At 45.4% G+C, this 26,527-nt stretch overlaps 1 protein-coding gene across 1 annotated transcript in view; it reads left to right on the top strand.

Annotated features, from left to right (window-relative positions):
* The window catches only part of LOC106566197 (glutamate receptor-interacting protein 2), a 152,575-nt gene that overhangs the window by 48,276 nt on the left and 77,772 nt on the right, over positions 1-26,527 (top strand). The window contains exons 8-10 of the mRNA XM_082959579.1: positions 3,116-3,261; positions 5,867-6,014; positions 7,698-7,867. Of these exons, the coding sequence (XP_082815705.1) occupies positions 3,116-3,261; positions 5,867-6,014; positions 7,698-7,867 (464 nt within the window). The remainder of the gene's footprint in view (positions 1-3,115; positions 3,262-5,866; positions 6,015-7,697; positions 7,868-26,527) is intronic.

The raw sequence follows: 26,527 nt of genomic DNA, 5'->3' as shown, positions 1-26,527 counted from the left end.
TCCTCCTCCAGGCTTCACGGTGGGAACCACACATGCAGAGATCATCTGTTCACCTTCTCTGCGTCTCACAAAGACACGGCGGTTGTAACCAAAAGTCTCGAATTTGGACTCATCAGAGCAAAGGACAGATTTCCACTGGTCTAATGTCCGTTACTCGTGTTTCTTGGCCAAAGCAAGTCTCTTCTTCTTATTGGTGTCCTTTGGTAGGGGTTTCTTTGCAGCAATTCGACCATGAAGTCCTGATTGACGCAGACTCCTCTGAACAGTTGATGTTGAGATGTGTCTGTTACTTGAATTCGGTGAAGCATTTATTTGGGATGCAATCTGAGGTGCAGTTAACTCTAATGAACTTATCCTCTGCAGCAGAGGTAACTCTGGGTCTTCCTTTCCTGTGGCGGTCCTCATGAGAGCCAGTTTCATCATTGATGGTTTTTGCGACTGCACTTGAAGAAACTACTTAAATTCTTGAAGTTTTCCGGATTGACTGACCTTCATGTCTTAAAGTAATGATGGACTGTCATTTCTCTTTGCTTATTTGAGTTGTTCTTGCCATAATATGGACTTGGTCTTTTACCAAATAGGGCTATCTTCTATATACCACCTCTACCTTGTCACATCACAACTGATTGGCTCAAACACATTAAGAAGGAAAGAAATTCCACAAATTAACTTTTAACAAGACACACTGAAATACATTCCAGGTGACTACCTCATGAAGCTGGTTGAGAGAATGCCAAGAGTGTGCAAAGCTGTCATCAAGGCAAAGGGTGTCTACTTTGAAGAATCTTAAATATATTTTGAATTGTTTAACACTTTTTTGGTTACTACATGATTCCATATGTGTTATTTCATAGTTTTGATGTCGTCACTATTATTCTACAATGTAGAAAATAGTAAAAATAATAAAAAACCCTTGAATGAGTAGGTGTTCTAAAACTTTTGACTGGTACTATATGTTATAGTGCACTGCTATATAGGGTGCATATGTAGTGCACTACTGGAGTAATTTGAGACAGGACCTGTGTTACATTTTTCTGTGTGGGTTTGGCTGAGAGGGATATTGAAAATGAATATGTCTCCTGAATATGTCGGCTGGTGCTAGTTACATATGCATATGTTTTCACTCTTCCCACCCACATGTAGAATAAGAGGGATGAGACATTTCAGCCGACGCTGAACTGAGAGAGTGTGTGAGAGAGCGAGGGATGGAGTAGACAGAGGAGAGGAGAGGGTAAAAGGATAGAGGAGGGGTAGAAGGAGAGAGAGGGGGTAGTAGGAGAGAGAGAGGAAGGGTATTAGGAGAGAGAGAGGAAGGGTATTAGGAGAGAGAGAGGAAGGGTAGTAGGAGAGAGAGAGGAAAGGTAGTAGGAGAGAGAGAGAGGAAGGGTAGTAGGAGAGAGAGAGGAGAGGTAGTAGAGAGAGGAGAGGTAGTAGAGAGAGAGAGGAGAGGAGACGAGAGGAAAGGGAGGAGAGGTAGGAGAGAAAGGAGAAAGAGAGGAGATGCAGAATGAGAGAGGACAGGAGACAGAAGGAGAGGACAGGAGACAGAAGGAGAGGAGAGGAGACAGAAGGAGAGGAGAGGAGACAGAAGGAGAGGAGAGGAGACAGAAGGAGAGGAGAGGTAGAAGGAGAGAAAGGAGATCAGAGGGTGCAGTCTGCCATAATGAAACTGGATTTATTCAGTGTACCACTTTGGCACAAGGAATGGAAATGCTGCTTGGGTTTTCTCTGCCATTTGTATGATAGTCCAAGAATTTAGTTACAGAACATTGTTGGAGATGAGGTCCCTTAAATACAATGTGACAGGATGCAGAAAGTGGAAGAGAATATGCCATGCTTCTCCCTCCATCTCTCCTTCCCTCTGTCCTTTGCTCACTCCCCCCCCCATCTCTGCCTCTCTCTCTCTCAACTACAAGACTTATGTAGGCTGTGACTGTCTGAGACATCCTCCATCTCTGTCTTTGGTTCAGTTTATCAGGTATGAAGGTAAGACCCAGATCCAGACAACGTTGAATTAACAATGGTTTAATAATCCAACAGGGGCAATACACAGGTCAAGGCAGGCAGGGGTTAGTAAACCAGAAGTAGGGCAACGGTACCGGTCGGCAGGCAGGCTCAGGGTCAGGCAGTGTGATCAGGCAGGCGGGCTCAGAGTCAGGACAGCCAAGGGTCAAAACCAGGAGGGTGAGAAAAAGAGAGACTGATAAAAGCAGCCGCTGAGCCAAAACCGCTGGTTGACTTGACAAAACAAGACAAACTAGCAACAGACAAACGGAGAACACAGGTATAAATACACAGGGGATAATGGCGAAGATGGACGACACCTGCAGGTGGGTGGAGACAATCAGAAAGACAGGTGAAACAGATCAGGGTGAGACACATTCAGCGTTCCTTTGTGTCTCCTCTGTTGTCCCCTCTGTTGTCCCCTCTGTTGTCTCCTCTGTTGTCCCCTCTGTTGTCTCCTTTGTGTCTCCTCTGTTGTCCCCTCTGTTGTCTCCTTTGTGTCTCCTCTGGTGTCTCCTCTGTTGTCTCCTTTGTGTCTCCTCTGTTGTCCCCTCTGTTGTCTCCTTTGTGTCTCCTCTGTTGTCTCCTAGGACTGTGTACAAATGTCACAAATCGCCTGACAGTTGTATAAAAGTAATTTTAGATAGCTTGGGTTGGATAGAAGCCATCTTCATATACTTCTTTTTCCTTTTACAACAAGGAAGTTGTTATGAACTCTGAAACAGATCTACCCTGTGCATCTACCACCATATGTCTTGTATAACATCTCTGGTCAGGTCACATGGTCGGGAACAAAATCTGGATTTACTAGTTCATCTATCCTTGTTTATTGAACCAAATAACAGTGACCCCTTCTTCTCTGCCCATCTCTACCCTTTCTCTTTCTCTACCTTCCTGTGTCTCCCCTTCTTCTCTGCCCATCTCTACCCTTTCTCTTTCTCTACCTTCCTGTGTCTCCCCTTCTTCTCTGCCCATCTCTACCCTTTCTCTTTCTCTACCTTCCTGTGTCTCCCCTCTCCCTGTGCGTCTCTCTCTTCTCCCTTCCTCTCTCGCCTCTGCCTCCCTCTCTATCTCAACCTGTCCCGTCCCCCGTCCCCCCGTCCTCCTGCAGAGAGGGTAGTCTGAAGCCGGGGGATCGTCTGATGAGTGTAGACGGGGTACCCCTCCACAGTGCCAACCACAGGGATGCCCTCGCCGTGCTCAACCAGTGTGGCCAGGAGGCCCTCTTCCAGATCGAGTATGACGTCTCTATCATGGGTAAGAGAAACCGTAGAAATATAATGTATTCTATTCATTCTATCTCTATCAGAGTTCACACTCTCCCGGAGAAATAAATAAATAATACCTCATTTAAATAATGTCAGCTTATTTTGTGTCATCCAGGCTGAATATTAACTTTCTTTTATTTGTTTATTTTCTTTAACTTCACTGAAATGTGAAACCAAGTGAAAAGTGTTGGGATCCCAGACAGTGTTTTTATTTTTTTGTTCAGCTCTCAAAGAAAAGCAACTAGAGACTTAATAATAAAGCCCAGTCACTTCACTGACTTTCTTTACCTGGAACCAGCCGGTGGGAGAATACCAGACAGTACCTGCCTACCTGGGCTGCAGGTCTTTGATACTTGACTGTCTGTTCATTTATATTGACTCAACAGACCCCAGATACTTCAGGGACTACAAGCTTCACTTAAACTAACAGTGGGAAAATAGCATTGCCAGCCTGTACTAGTATAAATATACTGTATGTACCTGTCAGGTACAGCAAGTCCCAGCTTGCCTCAGCTCAACATCTTTTTAGTTTAACTTGTCGACACTTGAACGTCTGTGTCCCTCATCAAGAGGAGGTATCTGGGGTCTGTGTCCCTCATCAAGAGGAGGTATCTGGGGTCTGTGTCCCTCATCAAGAGGAGGTATCTGGGGTCTGTGTCCCTCATCAAGAGGAGGTATCTGGGGTCTGTGTCCCTCATCAAGAGGAGGTATCTGGGGTCTGTGTCCCTCATCAAGAGGAGGTATCTGGGGTCTGTGTCCCTCATCAAGAGGGGGTATCTGGGGTCTGTGTCCCTCATCAAGAGGAGGTATCTGGGGTCTGTGTCCCTCATCAAGAGGAGGTATCTGGGGTCTGTGTCCCTCATCAAGTGGAGGTATCTGGGGTCTGTGTCCCTCATCATCAAGAGGAGGTCCTGGGGTCATTGTGTTGGTTCTTCTCAGACAGGAAGTTAAGTGGTGCTCCTGCTGCTCTCCGCTAGACACACTGTCTCTGGCCTCGTTTCCTTTTCATTCTGAATCTCAAACAGCAGGTTTTCTGTCTGGCTGAGTGGCAGGTTTGGCGACCTTTGAGCTCCTCCCTGTATTGAAGGTGAAGTGGTTACCCAGTGTTGCCGGACTCTTTTCCAGCCCAATAAGAGCAACTGGCCCCCCAGCCCGCCCTAGCCATCCTAGACCACTGGAGCAAGGAGAACTACAGCCCCCAGTCTCTCTCTACACAGGGTTCTCTGGCATGGGGAGAACTACAGCCCCCAGTCTCTCTCTACACAGGGTTCTCTGGCATGGGGAGAACTACAACCCCCAGTCTCCCTCTACACAGGGTTCTCTGGCATGGGGAGAACTACAACTCCCAGTCTCCCTCTACACAGGGTTCTCTGGCATGGGGAGAACTACAACTCCCAGTCTCCCTCTACACAGGGTTCTCTGGCATGGGGAGAACTACAACCCCCAGTCTCCCTCTACACAGGGTTCTCTGGCATGGGGAGAACTACAACCCCCAGTCTCCCTCTACACAGGGTTCTCTGGCATGGGGAGAACTACAACTCCCAGTCTCCCTCTACACAGGGTTCTCTGGCATGGGGAGAACTACAACCCCCAGTCTCCCTCTACACAGGGTTCTCTGGCATGGGGAGAACTACAACCCCCAGTCTCCCTCTACACAGGGTTCTCTGGCATGGGGAGAACTACAACCCCCAGTCTCCCTCTACACAGGGTTCTCTGGCATGGTATAATGATGTACTGTGGCCGGGTCCACGGCAGACTAGCTCTGTTACAAAAGTTTGTGTGCTCTCTTCATATATCAAACCTGCAGAACATAAGCCCCTCTATCGATAAAATGCTTGATACACTTAGCTAGCTGCAGATTTACATTTGAGTCATTTAGCAGACAATCTTATCCAGATCAATTAGGATTTAAGTACCTTGCTCAAGGGCACATCGGCAGATGTTTCACCTAGTCGGCTCAGGGATTCGAACCAGTAACATGTTGGTTACTGGCCCAACACTAGGTTACCTGCCGCCCCAGATCTCTAGGGCTTAGGAAGGAGACAAGGGAAACAGCAGCTTCAAACCTCATCCAATATTACAACGATTAACTACCACAGTATAGTGTCAAAAGCGTTATTCAATAGCTGTATTGTCCTGGCTACAATACTGCTGTTTTCCATCCTTCCCCACTAATTCCGACCTGGGACACCAGATGAGTAGACTGAACTCTCTGGTCATTGAATGACAGTAATTGACCAATTATGGTAAATCAGGTAAAAAATAGAATCACTTCAGTCCTCAAGGGCTGGAACTGAACTGTCCTGGACGATAATGATAGCTAATTGTCCCATGCTCCTGCTGTTAACCTCTCATTGTAATACATTTCTGGGAGGTGGACTCTGAATGCCATACCGTAATCATCGTAGAGTTGAAGGAATGAAAAAGTTTAAACCCTGTACTGTGGAACAGTTTTTTTGTGTGTCTTAACGATCCATAGGAGATGCTAGAGCGTTGCGTGAGTATTGTGAGAATTATTCTGCCAAAACTGCGACACAACCTAACTTTTTATAGCCTTCAACCGTATTCTATCAAACCTCATCTGTGCCTTTCAGATTCTGTGACGAATGTGTCTGGTCCCCTATTGGTGGAGATCGCCAAGTCACCGGGGGCGGCTCTGGGGATCACCTTGACAACCGCCACCTACAGGAACAAACAGGTCATCGTCATCGACAAGATCAAAGCAGCTAGTGTGGTGGACAGGTGAGCTAACAGACCCATAGCTAGTGTGGTGGACAGGAGAGCTGACAGACCCATAGCTGGTGTGGTGGACAGGTGAGCTGACAGACCCATAGCTAGTGTGGTGGACAGGTGAGCTGACAGACCCATAGCTAGTGTGGTGGACAGGTGGCTGACAGACCCATAGCTGGTGTGGTGGACAGGTGAGCTGACAGACCCATAGCTAGTGTGGTGGACAGGTGAGCTGACAGACCCATAGCTAGTGTGGTGGACAGGTAAAACTGACAGACACATAGCTAGTGTGGTGGACAGGTGAGCTGACAGACCCATAGCTAGTGTGGTGGACAGGTGAGCTGACAGACCCATAGCTAGTGTGGTGGACAGGTGGGCTGACAGACCCATAGCTAGTGTGGTGGACAGGTGGCTGACAGACCCATAGCTAGTGTGGTGGACAGGTGGGCTGACAGACCCATAGCTAGTGTGGTGGACAGGTGAGCTGACAGACCCATAGCTAGTGTGGTGGACAGGTGAGCTGACAGACCCATAGCTAGTGTGGTGGACAGGTGAGCTGACAGACCCACAGCTAGTGTGATGGACAGGTGGGCTGACAGACCCATAGCTAGTGTGGTGGACAGGTGAGCTGACAGACCCACAGCTAGTATGGTGGACAGGTGAGCTGACAGACCCATAGCTAGTGTGGTGGACAGGTGAGCTGACAGACCCACAGCTAGTGTGGTGGACAGGTGGGCTGACAGACCCATAGCTAGTGTGGTGGACAGGTGAGCTGACAGACCCACAGCTAGTGTGGTGGACAGGTGAGCTGACAGACCCATAGCTAGTGTGGTGGACAGGTGAGCTGACAGACCCACAGCTAGTATGGTGGACAGGTGACCTGACAGACCCACAGCTAGTGTGGTGGACAGGTGAGCTGACAGACCCATAGCTATCTCATTAATGTTTTATAGACCGAATAACTACCAAATCCAACCGTTTTTAATCTCTTAACATTGATAATAGTATCATAGTGCGGGACCTTTATTGTGATAACATCATGTGTGGGACTCTTATTTTGAAATGTTCTTCTGGCTCTTGGGAGAAGAGGGAAATGCTGCAGTCTTGAGATTGCAGTGGGAGAAGCAGCCACGCCCTTATTCTGTTGTCCTTATAAGTTGTTTAGTAGTCTGATATTAAACATTGAGTCTGACACTGAAGTCGCAGTGTCCTTGGTTTAAAATCTGTTCATCGGCCTTACAACAGCTTGCTGAGACACGCTTCCCTTACTGCGTCCACACTGACAAACAGATAGACAGTCTACCTATCACATCATTCAACAGATACACAGTCTACCTATCACGTCATTCAACAGATAGACAGTCTACCTATCACGTCATTCAACAGACAGACAGTCTACCTATCACGTCATTCAACAGACAGACAGTCTACCAATCACGTCATTCAACAGATAGACAGTCTACCTATCACGTCATTCAACCGATAGACAGTCTACCTATCACGTCATTCAACAGATAGACAGTCTACTTATCACGTCATTCAACAGCAGGCATTACGAGGGTAACCAATGTTGCTGCAACACCAGATGAATCTGGTTTGAGATACTCAGGAGAGCACATTACAATACAAATACTTCTGTCTGTCTGTCTGTCTGTCTGTCTGTCTGTCTGTCTGTCTGTCTGTCTGTCTGTCCAGGTGTGGAGCTCTCCATATAGGGGACCACATCCTGTCCATCGATGGGACCAGCACAGAGCACTGTTCAGTCCTAGAGGCCACACAGCTGCTAGCCAGCACCTCAGACCAGGCCAAGCTAGAGATCCTCTCTGCCCACCACAGCAGACTTCCTAACAAACCACAGGACACTGGTGAGTATGGAGAGATAACATACACACACACACACACACACTCAGCAGGGACATGCCTGTGATGTCGCTTGCCTTTAGTTGTTTTAATTAGCTGTACCGAGCTTAATGTTTCCCCATGAGTATAGCATTGAGACCTGCTTGCACACACACACACACACACACACACACACACACACACACACACACACACACACACACACACACACTCAGCGGGGACAGGCCTGTGATTTCGTCTGCTGCCAGTTGTTTTAATTAGCTGTACAGAGCTTAATGTTTCCCCATGAGTATAACACTGAGAACCAGATTTATTCATAGATGCACACATGCCAAAAATCCTGAAATCTCAGTCAGAGTAGAGCCCTGCATGGTGTGATACAAGCACAAAGCTTTTTCACACAACGTGACATGTCATGTATCCAATCCTGCAGTGGATTCTAACTATCTAGAGAGCCACGGCACATCAGACTAGCCTCTTGGGGCTAGGTGGGACGCTAGCGTGCCACCTGTGGTGCACTCCATCAACAGCAGGTGCATTTCAAGAGCGGCAAATTTGAATCCAAATAAATGTCAAAATTCAAATTTTTCAAAAATACAACTATGTTACACCATTTGAAAGATAAACATCTCCTTAATCTAACCACGTTTTACGATTTCAAAAAGGTTTTACGGCGAAAGCATAAATTTAGAGTATGTTAGGACAGTACATTTACAAGAGTTGTGTGTAATGTTTTGTCAAGTCAAAGACAGGGTCACCAAAACCATAAAACCAGCTAAAATGATACACTAACCTTTTACAATCTCCATCAGATGACACTCCTAGGACATTATGTTAGACAATGCATGCATTTTTAGTTCTATCAAGTTCATATTTATATACAAAAACAGCGTTTTACTATGGCATTGATGTTGAGGAAATCGTTTCCCTCCAATAACCGGCAGTCAAGTCAGCGTCAGAAATTAAATAATTAAAATTAGAAAACATTGTTAAAATATTATATTGTCATTTAAAGAATTATAGATTTACATCTTTTGAACGCAATCAACTTGCCAGATTTAAAAATAACCTTACTGGGAAATCACACTTTGCAATAATCTGAGCACTGTGCCCAGAAAAATACGCGTTGCGATACAGACTAGACGTCATGTTGGGGAGATCTAAAATCGAAAATACTATGTAAATAATCCATTACCTTTGATTCTCTTCATCAGATGTCACTTCCAGGTATCACAGGTCCATAACGAATGTAGTTTTGTTCAAAAAAGCTCATCATTTATGTCCAAAAATCTCCGTCTCGTTAGCACATGATGTAAGCCAGCCGGACTTCTCGTCATGAACGAGGGGAAAAAATATATTTCCGTTCGTTCAAACATGTCAAACGTTGTATAGCATAAATCATTAGGGCCTTTTTTAACCAGAACATGAATAATATTCAAGGTGGACGAATGCATAGCCTTTTATAACGTATTGGAACGAGGGTACCCAACATGAAGTAGCGCGCCAGGTGTCTAATGGGACATCACCGTTCCATGGCTCTTGTTCGGTCAGATCTCCCTCCAGAAGACTCAAAACACTTTGTAAAGGCTGGTGACATCTAGTGGAAGCAATAGGAAGTGCCAAAATATTCCTAAACCCCTGTGTCTTTCAATGGGATAGCTTTAAAGTCAATACAACACATCAGGTATCCACTTCCTGTCAGAAAATGTCTCAGGGTTTTGCCTGCCAAATGAGTTCTGTTATACTCACAGACACCATTCAAACAGTTTTGGAAACTTTAGAGTGTTTTCTATCCATATATAATAAGTATATGCATATTCTAGTTACTGGGTAGGATTAGTAACCAGATTAAATCGGGTACATTTTTTTTATCCAGACGTGCAAATGCTGCCCCCTAGACCCAACAGGCTAGAACAGGACAGACTAGAACACAGACTAGAACAGGACAGACTAGAACACAGACTAGAACACAGACTAGAGCAGGACAGACTAGAACACAGACTAGAACAGGACAGACTAGAGCAGGACAGACTAAAGCACATCAGACTAGAGCAGGACAGACTAAAGCACATCAGACTAGAGCACATCAGACTAGAGCACATCAGACTAGAGCACATCAGACTAGAGCAGGACAGACTAAAGCACATCAGACTAGAGCAGGACAGACTAGAGCAGGACAGACTAGAGCAGGACAGACTAGAACACAGACTAGAGCAGGACAGACTAGAGCAGAACAGACTAGAGCAGAACAGACTAGAGCAGAACAGACTAGAGCAGGACAGACTAGAGCAGGACAGACTAGAGCAGGATCAGACTAGAGCACATCAGACTAGAGCACATCAGACTAGAGCACATCAGACTAAAGCACATCAGACTAGAGCAGGACAGACTAGAACACAGACTAGAGCAGGACAGACTAGAACAGGACAGACTAGAGCAGGACAGACTAGAGCACATCAGACTAGAGCAGGACAGACTAGAGCAGGACAGACTAGAGCACATCAGACTAGAGCACATCAGACTAGAGCAGGACAGACTAGAGCAGGACAGACTAGAGCAGAACAGACTAGAGCAGGACAGACTAGAGCACATCAGACTAAAGCACATCAGACTAAAGCACATCAGACTAGAGCAGAACAGACTAGAGCAGGACAGACTAGAGCAGGACAGACTAGAACACAGACTAGAACACAGACTAGAGCAGAACAGACTAGAGCAGGACAGACTAGAGCAGGACAGACTAGAACACAGACTAGAACACAGACTAGAGCAGAACAGACTAGAGCAGGACAGACTAGAGCAGAACAGACTAGAACACAGACTAGAGCAGGACAGACTAGAGCAGGACAGACTAGAGCAGGACAGACTAGAGCAGAACAGACTAGAGCAGGACAGACTAGAGCAGGACAGACTAGAACACAGACTAGAGCAGAACAGACTAGAGCAGGACAGACTAGAGCAGGACAGACTAGAGCAGGACAGACTAGAGCAGAACAGACTAGAGCAGGACAGACTAGAGCAGGACAGACTAGAGCAGGACAGACTAGAGCAGGACAGACTAGAGCACATCAGACTAGAGCAGGGCAGACTAGAGCACATCAGACTAAAGCACATCAGACTAGAGCAGGACAGACTAGAACACAGACTAGAGCAGGACAGACTAGAACAGGACAGACTAGAGCAGGACAGACTAGAACACATCAGACTAGAGCAGGACAGACTAGAACAGGACAGACTAGAGCAGGACAGACTAGAACACAGACTAGAGCAGGACAGACTAGAACAGGACAGACTAGAGCAGGACAGACTAGAGCACATCAGACTAGAGCAGGACAGACTAGAGCAGGACAGACTAGAGCAGGACAGACTAGAGCACATCAGACTAGAGCAGGACGGACTAGAACACAGACTAGAACACAGACTAGAGCAGGACAGACTAGAACAGGACAGACTAGAGCAGGACAGACTAGAGCACAGACTAGAACAGGACAGACTAGAACACAGACTAGAGCAGGACAGACTAGAGCAGGACAGACTAGAGCAGGACAGACTAGAGCACATCAGACTAGAGCACATCAGACTAGAGCAGGACAGACTAGAGCACATCAGACTAGAGCACATCAGACTAGAGCAGGACAGACTAGAGCAGGATCAGACTAGAGCAGGACAGACTAGAGCAGGACGGACTAGAGCAGGACGGACTAGAGCACATCAGACTAGAGCAGGACGGACTAGAGCACATCAGACTAGAGCACATCAGACTAGAGCAGGACAGACTAGAGCAGGACAGACTAGAGCAGGACAGACTAGAGCTGACTAGAACAGGGCAGACTCGAGCAGGGAAGACTCGAGCAGGGAAGACCTGTGCTATAGGTCTGTCAGCTCACCTGTCCACCACACTAGCTATGGATCTGTCAGGGCAGACTAGAGCAGGGCAGACTACAGCAGGGCAGACTACAGCAGACTACAGCAGGGCAGACTACAGCAGACTACAGCAGTGCAGACTAGAGCAGATTAGAGCAGGGCAGACTAGAGCAGGGCAGACTAGAACAGGGCAGACTAGAACAGATTAGAGCAGGGCAGACTAGAACAGATTAGAGCAGGGCAGACTAGAGCAGACTAGAGCAGGGCAGACTAGAGCAGGGCAGACTAGAACAGATTAGAGCAGGGCAGACTAGAACAGATTAGAGCAGGGCAGACTAGAGCAGATTAGAGCAGGGCAGACTAGAGCAGATTAGAGCAGGGCAGACTAGAACAGATTAGAGCAGGGCGCAGAGCGGGCGCTAGAGCAGGGCGGGCAGACTAGAGCAGCAGAGCGGGCGCTAGAGCAGGGCGCAGACGTAGAGCAGGGCAGCTGACGTAGAGCAGGGCAGACTAGAGCAGATTAGAGCAGGGCAGACTAGAGCAGATTAGAGCAGGGCAGACTAGAACAGATTAGAGCAGGGCAGACTAGAGCAGGGCAGACTAGAACAGGGCAGACTAGAACAGATTAGAGCAGGGCAGACTAGAGCAGATTAGAGCAGGGCAGACTAGAGCAGACTAGAGCAGGGCAGACTAGAGCAGATTAGAGCAGGGCAGATTAGAGCAGGGCAGACTAGAGCAGACTAGAGCAGGGCAGACTAGAGCAGATTAGAGCAGGGCAGACTAGAGCAGATTAGAGCAGGGCAGACTAGAGCAGATTAGAGCAGGGCAGACTAGAACAGATTAGAGCAGGGCAGACTAGAACAGATTAGAGCAGGGCAGACTAGAGCAGATTAGAGCAGGGCTGACTAGAGCAGATTAGAGCAGGGCAGACTAGAGCAGACTAGAGCAGGGCAGACTAGAGCAGATTAGAGCAGGGCAGACTAGAACAGATTAGAGCAGGGCAGCCTAGAACAGATTAGAGCAGGGCAGACTAGAACAGATTAGAGCAGGGCAGACTAGAGCAGACTAGAGCAGGGCAGACTAGAACAGATTAGAGCAGGGCAGACTAGAGCAGATTAGAGCAGGGCTGACTAGAGCAGGGCAGACTAGAACAGATTAGAGCAGGGCAGACTAGAGCAGATTAGAGCAGGGCAGACTAGAGCAGTGCAGACTAGAGCAGATTAGAGCAGGGCAGACTAGAGCAGTGCAGACTAGAGCAGATTAGAGCAGGGCAGACTAGAGCAGATTAGAGCAGGGTAGACTAGAGCAGATTCGAGCAGGGCAGGCTAGAGCAGACTAGAGCAAGGCAGACTAGATAAGGGCACAGTAGAGCAGAGCAGAGCAGAACACAGCAAACTAGAGCAGGGCAGAGTAGAACAGAACAACGCTCCCAGCCCTCAACGTGTGGAAGAATAGGAGGTCCCTGATACACCCAGACAGGCAGTATCTTACAGGATCTGATTCATGCCTTCTATTTGGGTCATCTTATGCAAAAGGCTGCACTAGACATGCAGACATGCACAATCATCTGATATTAGGGCAGTGAAAGCTGGAGATTTTATTTATTGTCACTGGCTCTGCACCGAGGGTTTATGACTGGCTCAATTCAGTAGTGTGGTTAAACCATAGAGATACAGTATATAGTAAACTCTAGACACTGTACTTCAACTGATATGTCTTATTTCAGTCCTCTTCTATTCAGTTCCATTGTATTCTATTCAGTTCCCTTCTATTCAGTTCCCTTCTATTCAGTTCCCTTCTATTCAGTTCGCTTCTATTCAGTTCCATTCTATTCAGTTCCCTTCTATTCAGTTCGCTTCTATTCAGTTCCATTCTATTCAATTCCCTTCTATTCAGTTCCCTTCTATTCAGTTCCATTGTATTCTATTCAGTTCCCTTCTATTCAGTTCGCTTCTATTCAGTTCCATTCTATTCAGTTCCCTTCTATTCAGTTCCATTCTATTCAGTTCCCTTCTATTCAGCTCCATTGTATTCTATTCAGTTCCCTTCTATTCAGTTCCCTTCTATTCAGTTCCCTTCTATTCAGTTCCCTTCTATTCAGTTCGCTTCTATTCAGTTACCTTCTATTCAGTTCCCTTCTATTCAGTTCCATTGTATTCTATTCAGTTCCCTTCTATTCAGTTCGCTTCTATTCAGTTCCCTTCTATTCAGCTCCATTGTATTCTATTCAGTTCCATTCTATTCAGTTCCCTTCTATTCAGTTCGCTTCTATTCAGTTCCATTCTATTCAATTCCCTTCTATTCAGTTCCCTTCTATTCAGTTCCATTGTATTCTATTCAGTTCCCTTCTTATCACTTCCCTTCTATTCAGTTACCTTCTATTCAGTTCCCTTCTATTCAGTTCCATTGTATTCTATTCAGTTCCCTTCTATTCAGTTCCATTCTATTCAGTTCCATTCTATTCAGTTCCATTCTATTCAGTTCCATTCTATTCAGTTCCATTGTATTCTATTCAGTTCCCTTCTTATCACTTCCCTTCTATTCAGTTACCTTCTATTCAGTTCCCTTCTATTCAGTTCCATTGTATTCTATTCAGTTCCCTTCTATTCAGTTCCATTGTATTTGATTCAGTTCCCTTCGATTCAGTTACCTTCTATTCAGTTCCCTTCTATTCAGTTCCATTGTATTCTATTCAGTTCCCTTCTATTCAGTTCCATTGTATTTGATTCAGTTCCCTTCGATTCAGTTCCCTTCTATTCAGTTCCCTTCTATTCAGTTCCATTGTATTCTATTCAGTTCCCTTCTATTCAGTTCCATTGTATTCTATTCAGTTCCCTTCTGTTCAGTTCCATTGTATTCTATTCAGTTCCCTTCTATTCAGTTCCATTGTATTCTATTCAGTTCCCTTCTGTTCAGTTCCATTGTATTCTATTCAGTTCCCTTCGTTTCAGTTCGCTTCTATTCAGTTCCCTTCTATTCAGTGCCTTTCTATTCAGTTCCCTTCTATTCAGTTCCCTTCTATTCAGTTCCCTTTTATTCAGTTACCTTCTATTCAGTTCCATTGTATTCTATTCAGTTTGCTTCTTTTCAGTTCTCTTCTATTCAGTTACCTTCTATTCAGTTCCCTTCTGTTCAGTTCCATTGTATTCTATTCAGTTCCCTTCGATTCAGTTCCCATCTATTCGGTTCCCTTTTATTCAGTTCCCTTTTATTCACTTCCCATCTATTCAGTTCCTTTCTATTCAGTTCCCTTTTATTCAGTTTGCTTCTATTCAGTTCCCTTCTATTCAGTTACCTTCGATTCAGTTCCATTCCATTCAGTTCCCTTCTATTCAGTTCCCTTCTATTCAGTTCCCTTCTATTCAGTTCCCTTCTATTCAGTTCCCTTCTATTCAGTTCCCTTCTATTCACTTCCATTCTATTCAGTTCCCTTCTATTCAGTTCCCTTCTATTCAGTTCCATCTTAAAGATTATTTAAGGATAAAGTAAGAACATGTCAGGTCACGTTGCTATTCTTTACTATACACTGAACGTACTGTTGCAGTTCTTCCAGAATTGAACAGCTTACAAAAGGTTTTCCTACTATATCATGGTTGTTGGCAGGGACTTGTGTTGGTGTAACAGTGTAGGTTCCGTCCCTCTCTTCGCCCCAACCCGGGCTCGAACCAGGGACCCTTGCACACATCAACAACTGACACCCCACGAAGCATCGTTACCCATCGCGCCACAAAAGCCGCGGCCCTTGCAACGCAAGGGGAACAACCACTTCAGGTCTCAGAGCGAGTGACGTCACTGATTGAAACGCTATTAGGGTGCACCACCGCTAACTAACTAGCCATTTCACATCCGTTACACTGGTGTGTACACTATGTTATGTTACTGTGAGGATTATATCACGCTACATGGTACACGCTAAATGCTACATGTTCCAGGGAGAACACAAGGCCTGTACTACAGTTTTTTGTTTCCGTTGCAGCCTTTGTATTTTTTTTATTTTATTACTATTTAAAAAATATATGCTTTTACTCCTTTTTCTCCCCAATTTCTTGGTATCCAATTGGTAGTTACAGTCTTGTTTCATCGCTGCTACTCCCATACGGACTCGGGAGAAGCGAAGGTCGAGAGCCATGTGTCCTCCGAAATACGACCCAACAAAGCTGCACTGCTTCTTCACACAATGCCCGCTTAACCCACACCAATGTGTCGGAGGAACACCGTGCACCTGGCGATCGTGTCAGTGTGCATTGCGCCCACCCTGCCACAGGAGTCACTAGAGCACGATGGGACAAGGACATCCCTCCTCTTGCCAAACCCTCCCCTTGTGAAGATGGCGCCGAAGGAGGCACTATCGCGACTAGCTCTTAGAAAACTTTGCAGTATTTCATTTTTTTATGTACTATTTTTTACATTATTAGCTCAGGAAATGTTTTGTGTCATTACATAGAGCCGGGAATAACTATTGGATATTAGAGGGACGGTAACTCACCAGAACTACAGGCATTAGGACCAGAAATATGACTTCAATGGAGCAGATCATTTGTTCAGTCTCCCCAAAACAATTGAACTTATTCCAGAGCCTGACCCAAAACATCGCCGGCAGAGGAGAGGCACTCGAGGCGTTCTGCTGGTTCGACTTAGGAGGCACGCATACCACCCACCGCTTCCGAATATATTACTTGCTAATGTTCAGTCTTTGGAAAGCAAAGCTGATGAGCTTAGAGCAAGGATTTCTTTCCAGAGAGACATCAGAATAAATATCTCTCCGTGAAGCAGAAGGGCGCGGGGGTTTGTTTCATGATTAACGACTCATGGTGTAACTCTAGGAACATACAGGAACTCAATTAATTTTGTTCACCCGACCTTGAGTACCTCACAATTAAATGCCGACCATATTATCTCCCAACAGAATTCTCCTCCGTCATCGCCACGGCCGTTTACATCCCACCTCAAGCCGAAGCCTTAACGGCCCTCAAAGAACTTCACTGGACTTTATGCAAACTGGAAACCACATATCCTGAGGCTGCATTTATTGTAGCTGGGGATTTTAACAAAGCAAATCTGAGGACTAGGCTGCCGAAATTCTATCAACATATTGACTGTCCTACTCGCCCTACTAAGACTCTCGACCATTGCTATTCAAACGGGATACTTACAAGGCCCTCCCCTGCCCTCCTTTAGGCAAATCTGACCACGACTCCATCTTACTCCTCCCGTCCTATTGGCAGAAACTCAAACAGGAAGTGCCCATGGTTCATACTATTCAATGCTGGTCTGACCAATCGGAATCCACGCTTCAGGATTGTTGATCACGTGGACTGGGATATGTTCCGTGTAGCGTGCAAAAATAATCTAGACTCATACACGGATACGGTGACTCAGTTCAAAAGGAAGTGTATAGGAGATGTAGTACCCACTGTGACTATTAAAACCTACCCTAACCAGAAACCGTGGATAGATGGTAGCATTCATGCGAAACTGAAAGTGCGAACCACCACATTTAACAATGGCAAAGCGACTGGTAATATGGCAGAATATAAACAGTGTGGTTATTCACTCCCCAAGGCAATCAAACAAGCTAAACGTCAATATAGAGATAAAGTGGAGTCGCAATTCAGCGTCTCAGACAGAAGACAAACAGTTGAAGTCGGAAGTTTACATACACCTTAGCCAAATACATTTAAACTCAGTTTTTCACTATTCCTGTCATTTAATCCCAGTAAAAATCCCTGTTTTAGGTCAGTTAGGATCACCACTTTATTTTAAGAATGTGAAATGTCAGAATAATAGTAGAGAGAATCATTCATTTCAGCTTTTATTTCTTTCATCACGTTCCCAGTGGGTCAGAAGTTTACATACACTCAATTAGTATTTGGTAGCATTGCCTTTAAATTGTTTAACTTGGGTCAAACATTTCAGGTAGCCTTCCACAAGCTTACCACAATAAGTTGGATGAATTTTGGCCCATTCCTCCTGACAGAGCTGGTGTAACTGAGTCAGGTTTGTAGGCCTCCTTACTCGCACACGCCTTTTCAGTTCTGCCCACAAGTTTTCTAAGGGATTGAGGTCAGGGATTTTTGATGGCCACTCCAATACCTTGACTTAGTTGTCCTTAAGCCATTTTGCCACAACTTTGGAAGTATGCTTGGGGTCATTGTCCATTTGTAAGACCCATTTGCGACCAAGCTTTAACTTCCTGACTGATGTCTTGAGATGTTGCTTCAATATATCCACATCATTTCCCGTCCTCATGATATCATCTATTTTGTATAGTGCACCACTCCCTCTTGCAGCAAAGCACCCCCACAACATGATGCTGCCACCCCCGTGCTTCACGGTTGGGATGGTGTTCTTCGGCTTGCAAGCCTCCCCCTTTTTCCTCCAAACATAACGATGGTCATTATGGCCAAACAGTTCTATTTTCTGTTTCATTAGACCAGAGGGCATTTCTCCAAAAACTCCCCATGTGCAGTTGCAAACCCTAGTCTGGCTTTTTTGTGGCGGTTTTGGAGCAGTGGCTTCTCCTTGCTGAGCGGCCTTTCAGGTTATGTCGATATAGGACTTGTTTTACTGTGGATATAGATACTTTTGTACCTCTTTCCTCCAGCATCTTCACAAGGTCCTTTGCTGTTGTTCTGGGATTGATTTGCACTTTTCACACCAAAGTACATTCATCTCTAGGAGACAGAACACATCTCTTTCCTGAGCGGTATGGCAGCTGCGTGGTCCTATGGTGTTTATACTTGCATACTATTGTTTGTACAGATGAACTTGGTACCTTCAGGTGTTTGGAAATTGCTCCCAAGGATGAACCAGACTTGTGGAGGTCTACCATTTTTTTTCTGAGGTCTTGGCTGATTTCTTTTGATTTTCCCATGATGTCAATAAAAGAGGCACTGAGTTTGAAGGTAGGCCTTGAAATACATACACAGGTACACCTCCAATTGACTCAAATGATGTCAATTAGCCTATCAGACGCTTCTAAAGCCATGACATCATTTTCTGGAATTCTCCAAGTCGTTTAAAGGCACAGTCAACTTAGTGTATATCTGTATACGTGTACAGCGCCTTCAGAACGTATTCACACCCCTTGACTTTTCCCACATTTTGTTGTGTTAAATCAATCAACTCTAATTAGCACATGTAGGACAGTATGCAAGTGTGTGGGTATGGACTTTGCAGATGTATTTCTCATATGTGCAGCACATAGTATTTGTTTTACAGTTCTATTTTTGGGGGGCAGAATTGGCAGCTCCTCCTCTTGCCTGTCATTTATGACCCTTAAGACAACACAAGTGTTAATGTCTGTGAAACAACTGAGGATGGATCAACAATATTGTAGTTACTCCACAATACTAACCTAAATGACAGAGTTTAACGGCTGTGATAGGAGAAAACTGAGGATGGATCAACAACATTGTAGTTACTCCACAATACTAACCTAAATGACAGAGTGAAAAGAAGGAAGCTTGTACAGAATACAAATATTCCAAAACATGTATTCTGTTGGCAACAAGGCACTATAGTAAAACTGCAAAAAAATAAATCAACTTCATGTTCTGAATACAAAGTGTTATGTTGGGCCACATCCAACACATCACTGAGTACCACTCTTCATATTTTCAAGCATGGTGGTGGCCGTTATGAAATGCTTGTCATCTGCAAAGACTAGGGTGTTTTTTTGGGGGGATTAAAATAAACGGAATAGAGCTAAACTCAAGTAAAGTCCTAGAGGAAAACCTGGTTCAGTCAGCTTTCCACCAGACACTGGGAGACTAATTCACCTTTCAGCAGGAGGATAACCTAAAACACAAGGCCAAATATATACTGGAGTTGGTTACCAAGACGACATTGAATGTTCCTAGTTACAGTTTTGACTTAAACCGTTTTGAAAATCTATGGCAAGTCCTGAAAATGACTGTCTAACAATAATTAACAGCCAACTTGACAGAGCTTGAAGAATTTTTTTAAATAATAATGTGCAAATATAGTACAATCCAGGTGTACAAAGCTCTTAGAGACTTACCCAAAAAGACTCACAGCTGTAATCACTGCCAAAGGTGATTCTAACATGTATTGACTCAGGGGTGTGAATACTTATATAAATTAGATATTTCTGTATATCATTTTCAATAAATGTGCTAAAATTTCAAAAAATATGTTTTTACTTTGTCATTATGGGGTATTGTGTGTAGATGTGTGAGAGAATTTTTTTAATTTAGTGCATTTTGAATTCAGGATGTAACACGACAAAATGTGGAATAAGTGAAGGGTTATGAATACTTTCTGAAGGCTCTGTATGTGTGTTTTTCCCAGAGACTCGTGCAGTACCAGATTAATTACCCTGAGCTGCAGAACAGAACAGAGCAGCAGGATTAGCATTCTCTGGTTTGAGTTCTGTTTTCTCATTGGTTTTCATGGAGTTTAAAAACCTTGTGGCTGAATATCTGGAATACTGTAGCAGCCCCTGTCATGGTGGCTGTCATTGTATTATAGAAGGGGAGAATGCACTGGGTGTGTGTGTGTGTGTGTGTGTGTGTGTGTGTGTGTGTGTGTGTGTGTGTGTGTGTGTGTGTGTGTGTGTGTGTGTGTGTGTGTGTGTGTGTGTGTGTGTGTGTGTGTGTGTGTGTGTGTGTGTGTGTGTGTGTGTGTGTGTGTGTGTGTGTGTGTGTGTGTGTGTCACCAGATCTAAACGCTGTTTAGTGATGTTGAGAGGTCGCAAAGCTTGGATTAGAAAAAGGGGGAAGATGAGAAAGAGAGAGAGGGGGAGAGAGAGAGAGAGAGAGAAATAAAGGAGTGAGAGAAACAGGGGTAGAGAGAGAGAGGAAGACAAAAGCTTCCATTCATGTCATTACACCTCTCTTAACATTTCCTCCCGTTTCCTCCATCTTTTCCTCCCTCGTTTCCTCCCTCTTTTTCACCCTCGTTTCCTTCCTTGTTTCCTCCCTCTTTTCCTCCATCTTTTCCTCCCTCGTTTCCTCCCTCGTTTCCTTTCTCGTTTCCTCCCTCGTTTCCTCCCTCTTTTTCACCCTTGTTTCCTCCCTCGTTTCCTCCCTCTTTTTCACCCTTGTTTCCTCCCTCTCGCCCTCCCTCGTTTCCTCCCTCTTTTCCTCTCTCCTTTCCTCCCTCATCCCCCCCCCCCCCCCTCCCTCACTGTGACTTCACAGCTCCAACTTTGTGATTGTTCCCTCACCTACGTGGATTAATGGTCGTGTGTGTAGGTCTGATTTAACATAATTAAAAGCTCATCTGTGCTCAGTCCCTTTAAAGATGGAATCCGCGGTAGGGGAAACAGCGCCGCTGTCCGCCGACCACGGCCGCTGTTATTGGTTGTTTTTTTTGGTTGTTTTGTTTGTTTTGTTTTGTTGACCAAGGTGGAGAAGAGGAGCGTTTCGCACCAACGTGCTGTTCGAGGGGAGGAATGCTGTAATATCTCAAAGACATTCCCGCTTTATGACTCACACTGTAGAGGATTCATCAAGACGTTACAGACGCTACACAAAGCATTTAGAACATGTAGTCCGTTTGAAATTGGACTCTTAGTACCCCTGCCTCCTGTCAGTAGCTGTTTGATCAATTAAGTCATGACATTGACATCAGGTACTGTAGTCTACACACACAGACAATGAATGAAGCAAATAGCACATGCCAAGTGTATTGCATTGTACTTTTTAGCCTAGTGGTTAAGAGTGTTGGGGCCAGTAACTGAAAGGTTGCTGGTTCGAATCCCCGAGGCACTTAATTCTAATTGCGCCTGTTAATTCCTCTGTATTAGAGCGTTTGCTAAATGACTAAAATGTACAAATGTAATAAACCAGTAATAATCCCATTGCTAAATCTCTGTTTAATAAACCAGTAATAATCCCTATGCTAAATCTCTGTTTAATAAACCAGTAATAATCCCTATGCTAAATCTCTGTTTAATAAACCAGTAATAATCCCAATGCTAAATCTCTGTTTAATAAACCATGAATAATCCCAATGCTAAATCCCTGTTTAATAAACCATTAATAATCCCAATACTAAATCTCTGTTTAATAAACCAGTAATAATCCCAATGCTAAATCTCGGTTTAATAAACCAATAATCCCAATGCTAAATCCCGATTTAATAAACCATTAATAATCCCAATGCTAAATCCCTGTTTAATAAACCAGTAATCTTCCCAATGCTAAATCCCTGTTTAATAAACCATTAATAATCCCAATGCTAAATCCTTGTTTAATAAACCAGTAATATTCCCAATGCTAAATCCCTGTTTAGTAAACCAGTAATAATCCCAATGCTAAATCTCTGTTTAATAAACCATTAATAATCCCAATGCTAAATCTCTGTTTAATAAACCAATAATCCCAATGCTAAATCCCGATTTAATAAACCATTAATAATCCCAATGCTAAATCCCTTTTTAATAAACCAGTAATCTTCCCAATGCTAAATCCCTGTTTAATAAACCAGTAATAATCCCAATGCTAAATCTCTGTTTAATAAACCAGTAATAATCCCAATGCTAAATCTCTGTTTAATAAACCATTAATAATCCCAATGCTAAATCTCTGTTTAATAAACCATTAATAATCCCAATGCTAAATCTCTGTTTATTAAACCATTAATAATCCCAATGCTAAATCTCTGTTTACTAAACCAGTAATAATCCCAATGCTAAATCCCTGTTTAATTAACCTGTGGGGTGTTCTCCTGTCCTATTACTGAGATAAGGGCCGGCCTTAATACCAAGCGATTGAAAAATGTGTTATGTGAAACAATGCCGGAGCTCTCTCTGTGTGTGTGTGTGTGTGTGTGTGTGTGTGTGTGTGTGTGTGTGTGTGTGTGTGTGTGTGTGTGTGTGTGTGGCGGGTGGGTGGGTGGGTGGGTGGGTGCTGAAACAATGACGGAGCTGACGAACTAATGAAGTCCCTGCCTGTTGCCATAGGCACACTGGCAGGTTAATTACCGGGAGGGAGAGAGATAAAGAGAAGCAGGGTGGGAGAGAGATAAAGAGAAGTAGGGAGAGAGAGAGAAAGAGAAGCAGGGAGGGAGAGAGATAAAGAGAAGTAGGGAGAGAGAGAGAAAGAGAAGCAGGGAGGGAGAGAGTGGGGGAGAAGCAGGGAGGGAGAGAGATAAAGAGAAGCAGAGAGGGATAGAGAGAAAGAGAAGCAGGGAGGGAGAGAGAAAGAGAAAGAGAAGCAGGGAGGGAGAGAGAGAGAAAGAGAAGCAGGGAGGGAGAGAGAGAGAGAAAGAGAAGCAGGAAGGGAGAGAGAGAGAAAGAGAAGCAGGGAGGGAGAGAGAGAAAGAGAAGCAGGGAGGGAGAGAGAGAGAAAGAGAAGCAGGGAGGGAGAGAGAGAGAAAGAGAAGCAGGGAGGGAGAGAGAGAGCGAGAAGCAGGGAGGGAGAGAGAGAAAGAGAAGCAGGGAGGGAGAGAGAGAGAGAAGCAGGGAGGGAGAGAGAGAGAAGCAGGGAGGGAGAGAGAGAAAGAGAAGCAGGGAGGGAGAGAGAGAGAGAGAGAAGCAGGGAGGGAGAGAGAGAGAAGCAGGGGGGAGAGAGAGAGAAGCAGGGAGGGAGAGAGAGAGAAAGAGAAGCAGGGAGAGAGAGAGAAAGAGAAGCAGGGAGGGAGAGAGAAAGAGAAGCAGGGAGGGAGAAAGAAAGAGAAGCAGGGTGGGAGAGAGAGAAAGAGAAGCAGGGAGGGAGAGAGAGGGGGAGGAGGATGTGTGGCTTAACTTGTCCTCCTTTACTCCTTCTTTTTGCAGAGTAGAGTAGAGCAGAGTACAGTAGAGCAGAGTTCAGTAGAGTAGAGCAGAGTTCAGTAGAGTAGAGCAGAGTTCAGTAGAGTAGAGCAGAGTTCAGTAGAGTAGAGCAGAGTTCAGTAGAGTAGAGGAGAGTTCAGTAGAGTAGAGCAGAGTTCAGCAGAGCAGAGTACAGTAGAGCAGAGCAGAGTACAGCAGAGTAGAGTGCAGTAGAGCAGAGCAGAGTGCAGTAGAGCAGAGTTCAGTAGAGTAGAGCAGAGCAGAGTGCACTAGAGCAGAGCAGAGTGCACTAGAGCAGAGTCCAGTAGAGCAGAGTCCAGTAGAGCAGAGTCCAGTAGAGCAGAGTCCAGTAGAGCAGAGTCCAGTAGAGCAGAGTCCAGTAGAGCAGAGTCCAGTACAGCACAGCAGAGTAGAGTACAGCACAGCAGAGTAGAGTACAGCAGAGCAGAGTAGAGTACAGCAGAGCAGAGTACAGTACAGTAGAGCAGAGTACAGTAGAGTAGAGCAGAGTTCAGTAGAGTAGAGCAGAGTTCAGTAGAGCAGAGCAGAGTTCAGTAGAGCAGAGCAGAGTTCAGTAGAGCAGAGCAGAGTGCAGTAGAGCAGAGCAGAGTGCAGTAGAGCAGAGTGCAGTAGAGCAGAGTAGAGTACAGCAGAGCAGAGTACAGTACAGTAGAGCAGAGTACAGTAGAGTAGAGCAGAGTTCAGTAGAGTAGAGCAGAGTACAGTAGAGCAGAGCAGAGTGCAGTAGAGCAGAGAAGAGTGCAGTAGAGCAGAGTTCAGTAGAGTAGAGCAGAGCAGAGTGCAGCAGAGTAGAGTACAGCAGAGCAGAGTACAGTAGAGCAGAGCAGAGTTCAGCAGAGTAGAGCAGAGTTCAGTAGAGCAGAGCAGAGTGCAGTAGAGCAGAGTTCAGTAGAGTAGAGTAGAGCAGAGTGCCGTAGAGCAGAGCAGAGTGCAGTAGAGCAGAGTACAGTAGAGCAGAGTGCAGTAGAGCAGAGTCCAGTAGAGCAGAGTGCAGTAGAGCAGAGTAGAGTACAGCAGAGCAGAGTACAGTACAGTAGAGCAGAGTACAGTAGAGTAGAGCAGAGTACAGTAGAGTAGAGCAGAGTTCAGTAGAGTAGAGCAGAGTTCAGTAGAGCAGAGTTCAGTAGAGTAGAGTAGAGTTCAGTAGAGCAGAGCAGAGTTCAGTAGAGCAGAGCAGAGTGCAGTAGAGCAGAGCAGAGTGCAGTAGAGCAGAGCAGAGTGCAGTAGAGCAGAGTGCAGTAGAGCAGAGTGCAGTAGAGCAGAGTAGAGTACAGCAGAGCAGAGTACAGTACAGTAGAGCAGAGTACAGTACAGTAGAGCAGAGTTCAGTAGAGTAGAGCAGAGTACAGTAGAGCAGAGCAGAGTGCAGTAGAGCAGAGAAGAGTGCAGTAGAGCAGAGTTCAGTAGAGTAGAGCAGAGCAGAGTGCAGCAGAGTAGAGTACAGCAGAGCAGAGTACAGTACAGCAGAGCAGAGTACAGTAGAGCAGAGCAGAGTTCAGCAGAGTAGAGCAGAGTTCAGTAGAGCAGAGCAGAGTGCAGTAGAGCAGAGTTCAGTAGAGTAGAGTAGAGCAGAGTGCCGTAGAGCAGAGCAGAGTGCAGTAGAGCAGAGTACAGTAGAGCAGAGTGCAGTAGAGCAGAGTCCAGTAGAGCAGAGTCCAGTAGAGCAGAGTAGAGTACAGCAGAGCAGAGTACAGTACAGTAGAGCAGAGTACAGTAGAGTAGAGCAGAGTACAGTAGAGTAGAGCAGAGTTCAGTAGAGTAGAGCAGAGTTCAGTAGAGCAGAGTTCAGTAGAGTAGAGTAGAGCGCAGTAGAGCAGAGTTCAGTAGAGCAGCGCAGAGTGCAGTAGAGCAGAGTACAGTAGAGCAGCGCAGAGTGCAGTAGAGCAGAGTAGAGTGCAGTAGAGCAGAGCAGAGTGCAGTAGAGCAGAGCAGAGTACAGTAGAGCAGAGCAGAGTGCAGAGTACAGTAGAGCAGAGCAGAGTGCAGTACAGTAGAGCAGAGTGCAGTAGAACAGAGCAGAGTGCAGTAGAGCAGAGCAGAGTACAGTAGAGCAGAGCAGAGCACAGTAGAGCAGAGCACAGTAGAGCAGAGTGCAGTAGAGCAGAGTAGAGTGCAGTAGAGCAGAGTAGAGTACAGTACAGTAGAGCAGAGTGCAGTACAGTAGAGCAGAGTACAGTAGAGCAGAGTACAGTAGAGCAGAGTGCTGTAGAGCAGAGCAGAGCAGAGTAGAGCAGAGTACATTTTACAGTTACATTTGAGTAATTTAGCAGATGCTCTTATCTAGAGCGACTTACAGTAGTGAATGCATACATTTCATAAATTTTTTCTCTGTACTGGTCCCCCGTGGGAATCAAACCCACAACCCTGGCGTTGCAAACACCATGCTCTACCAACTGAGCCACACGAGTACCGCAGAGTACAGTAGAGTAGAGCAGAGCAGAGCACAGTAGAGCAGAGCAGAGTGCAGTAGAGCAGAGTAGAGTAGAGCAGAGCAGAGCACAGTAGAGTGCTGTAGAGCAGAGCAGAGTGCTGTAGAGCAGAGCAGAGTGCAGTAGAGCAGAGTGCAGTAGAGCAGAGTACAGTAGAGCAGAGTACAGTAGAGCAGAGCAGAGTAGAGTGCTGTAGAGCAGAGTGCAGTAGAGCAGAGTAGAGCAGAGCAGAGCAGAGCAGAGTAGAGTACAGTATAGCAGAGCAGAGGAGAGTACAGTAGAGCAGAGGAGAGTACAGCAGAGCAGAGTAGAGTACAGTAGAGCAGAGCAAAGGAGAGTACAGTAGAGCAGAGCAGACTACAGTTGAGTAGAGTACAGTAGAGCCGAGCAGAGTAGAGTAGAGCAGAGTAGAGTGCTGTAGAGCAGAGCACAGTACAGCAGAGCAGAGTACAGTAGAGCAGAGCAGAGTACAGTAGAGCAGAGAAGAGTACAGTAGAGTAGAGCAGAGCAGACTACAGTTAAGTAGAGCAGAGCAGAGTACAGTAGAGCAGAGTAGAGCAGAGTTCAGTAGAGCAGAGTACAGTAGAGTAGAGCAGAGCAGAATTCAGTAG

The sequence above is a fragment of the Salmo salar genome, chromosome 12, assembly GCF_965601325.2.
Source record: "Salmo salar chromosome 12, fSalSal1, whole genome shotgun sequence".
Taxonomy (NCBI): Eukaryota; Metazoa; Chordata; class Actinopteri; order Salmoniformes; family Salmonidae; genus Salmo; species Salmo salar.
This window is presented reverse-complemented; position numbering and strand designations above follow the sequence as displayed.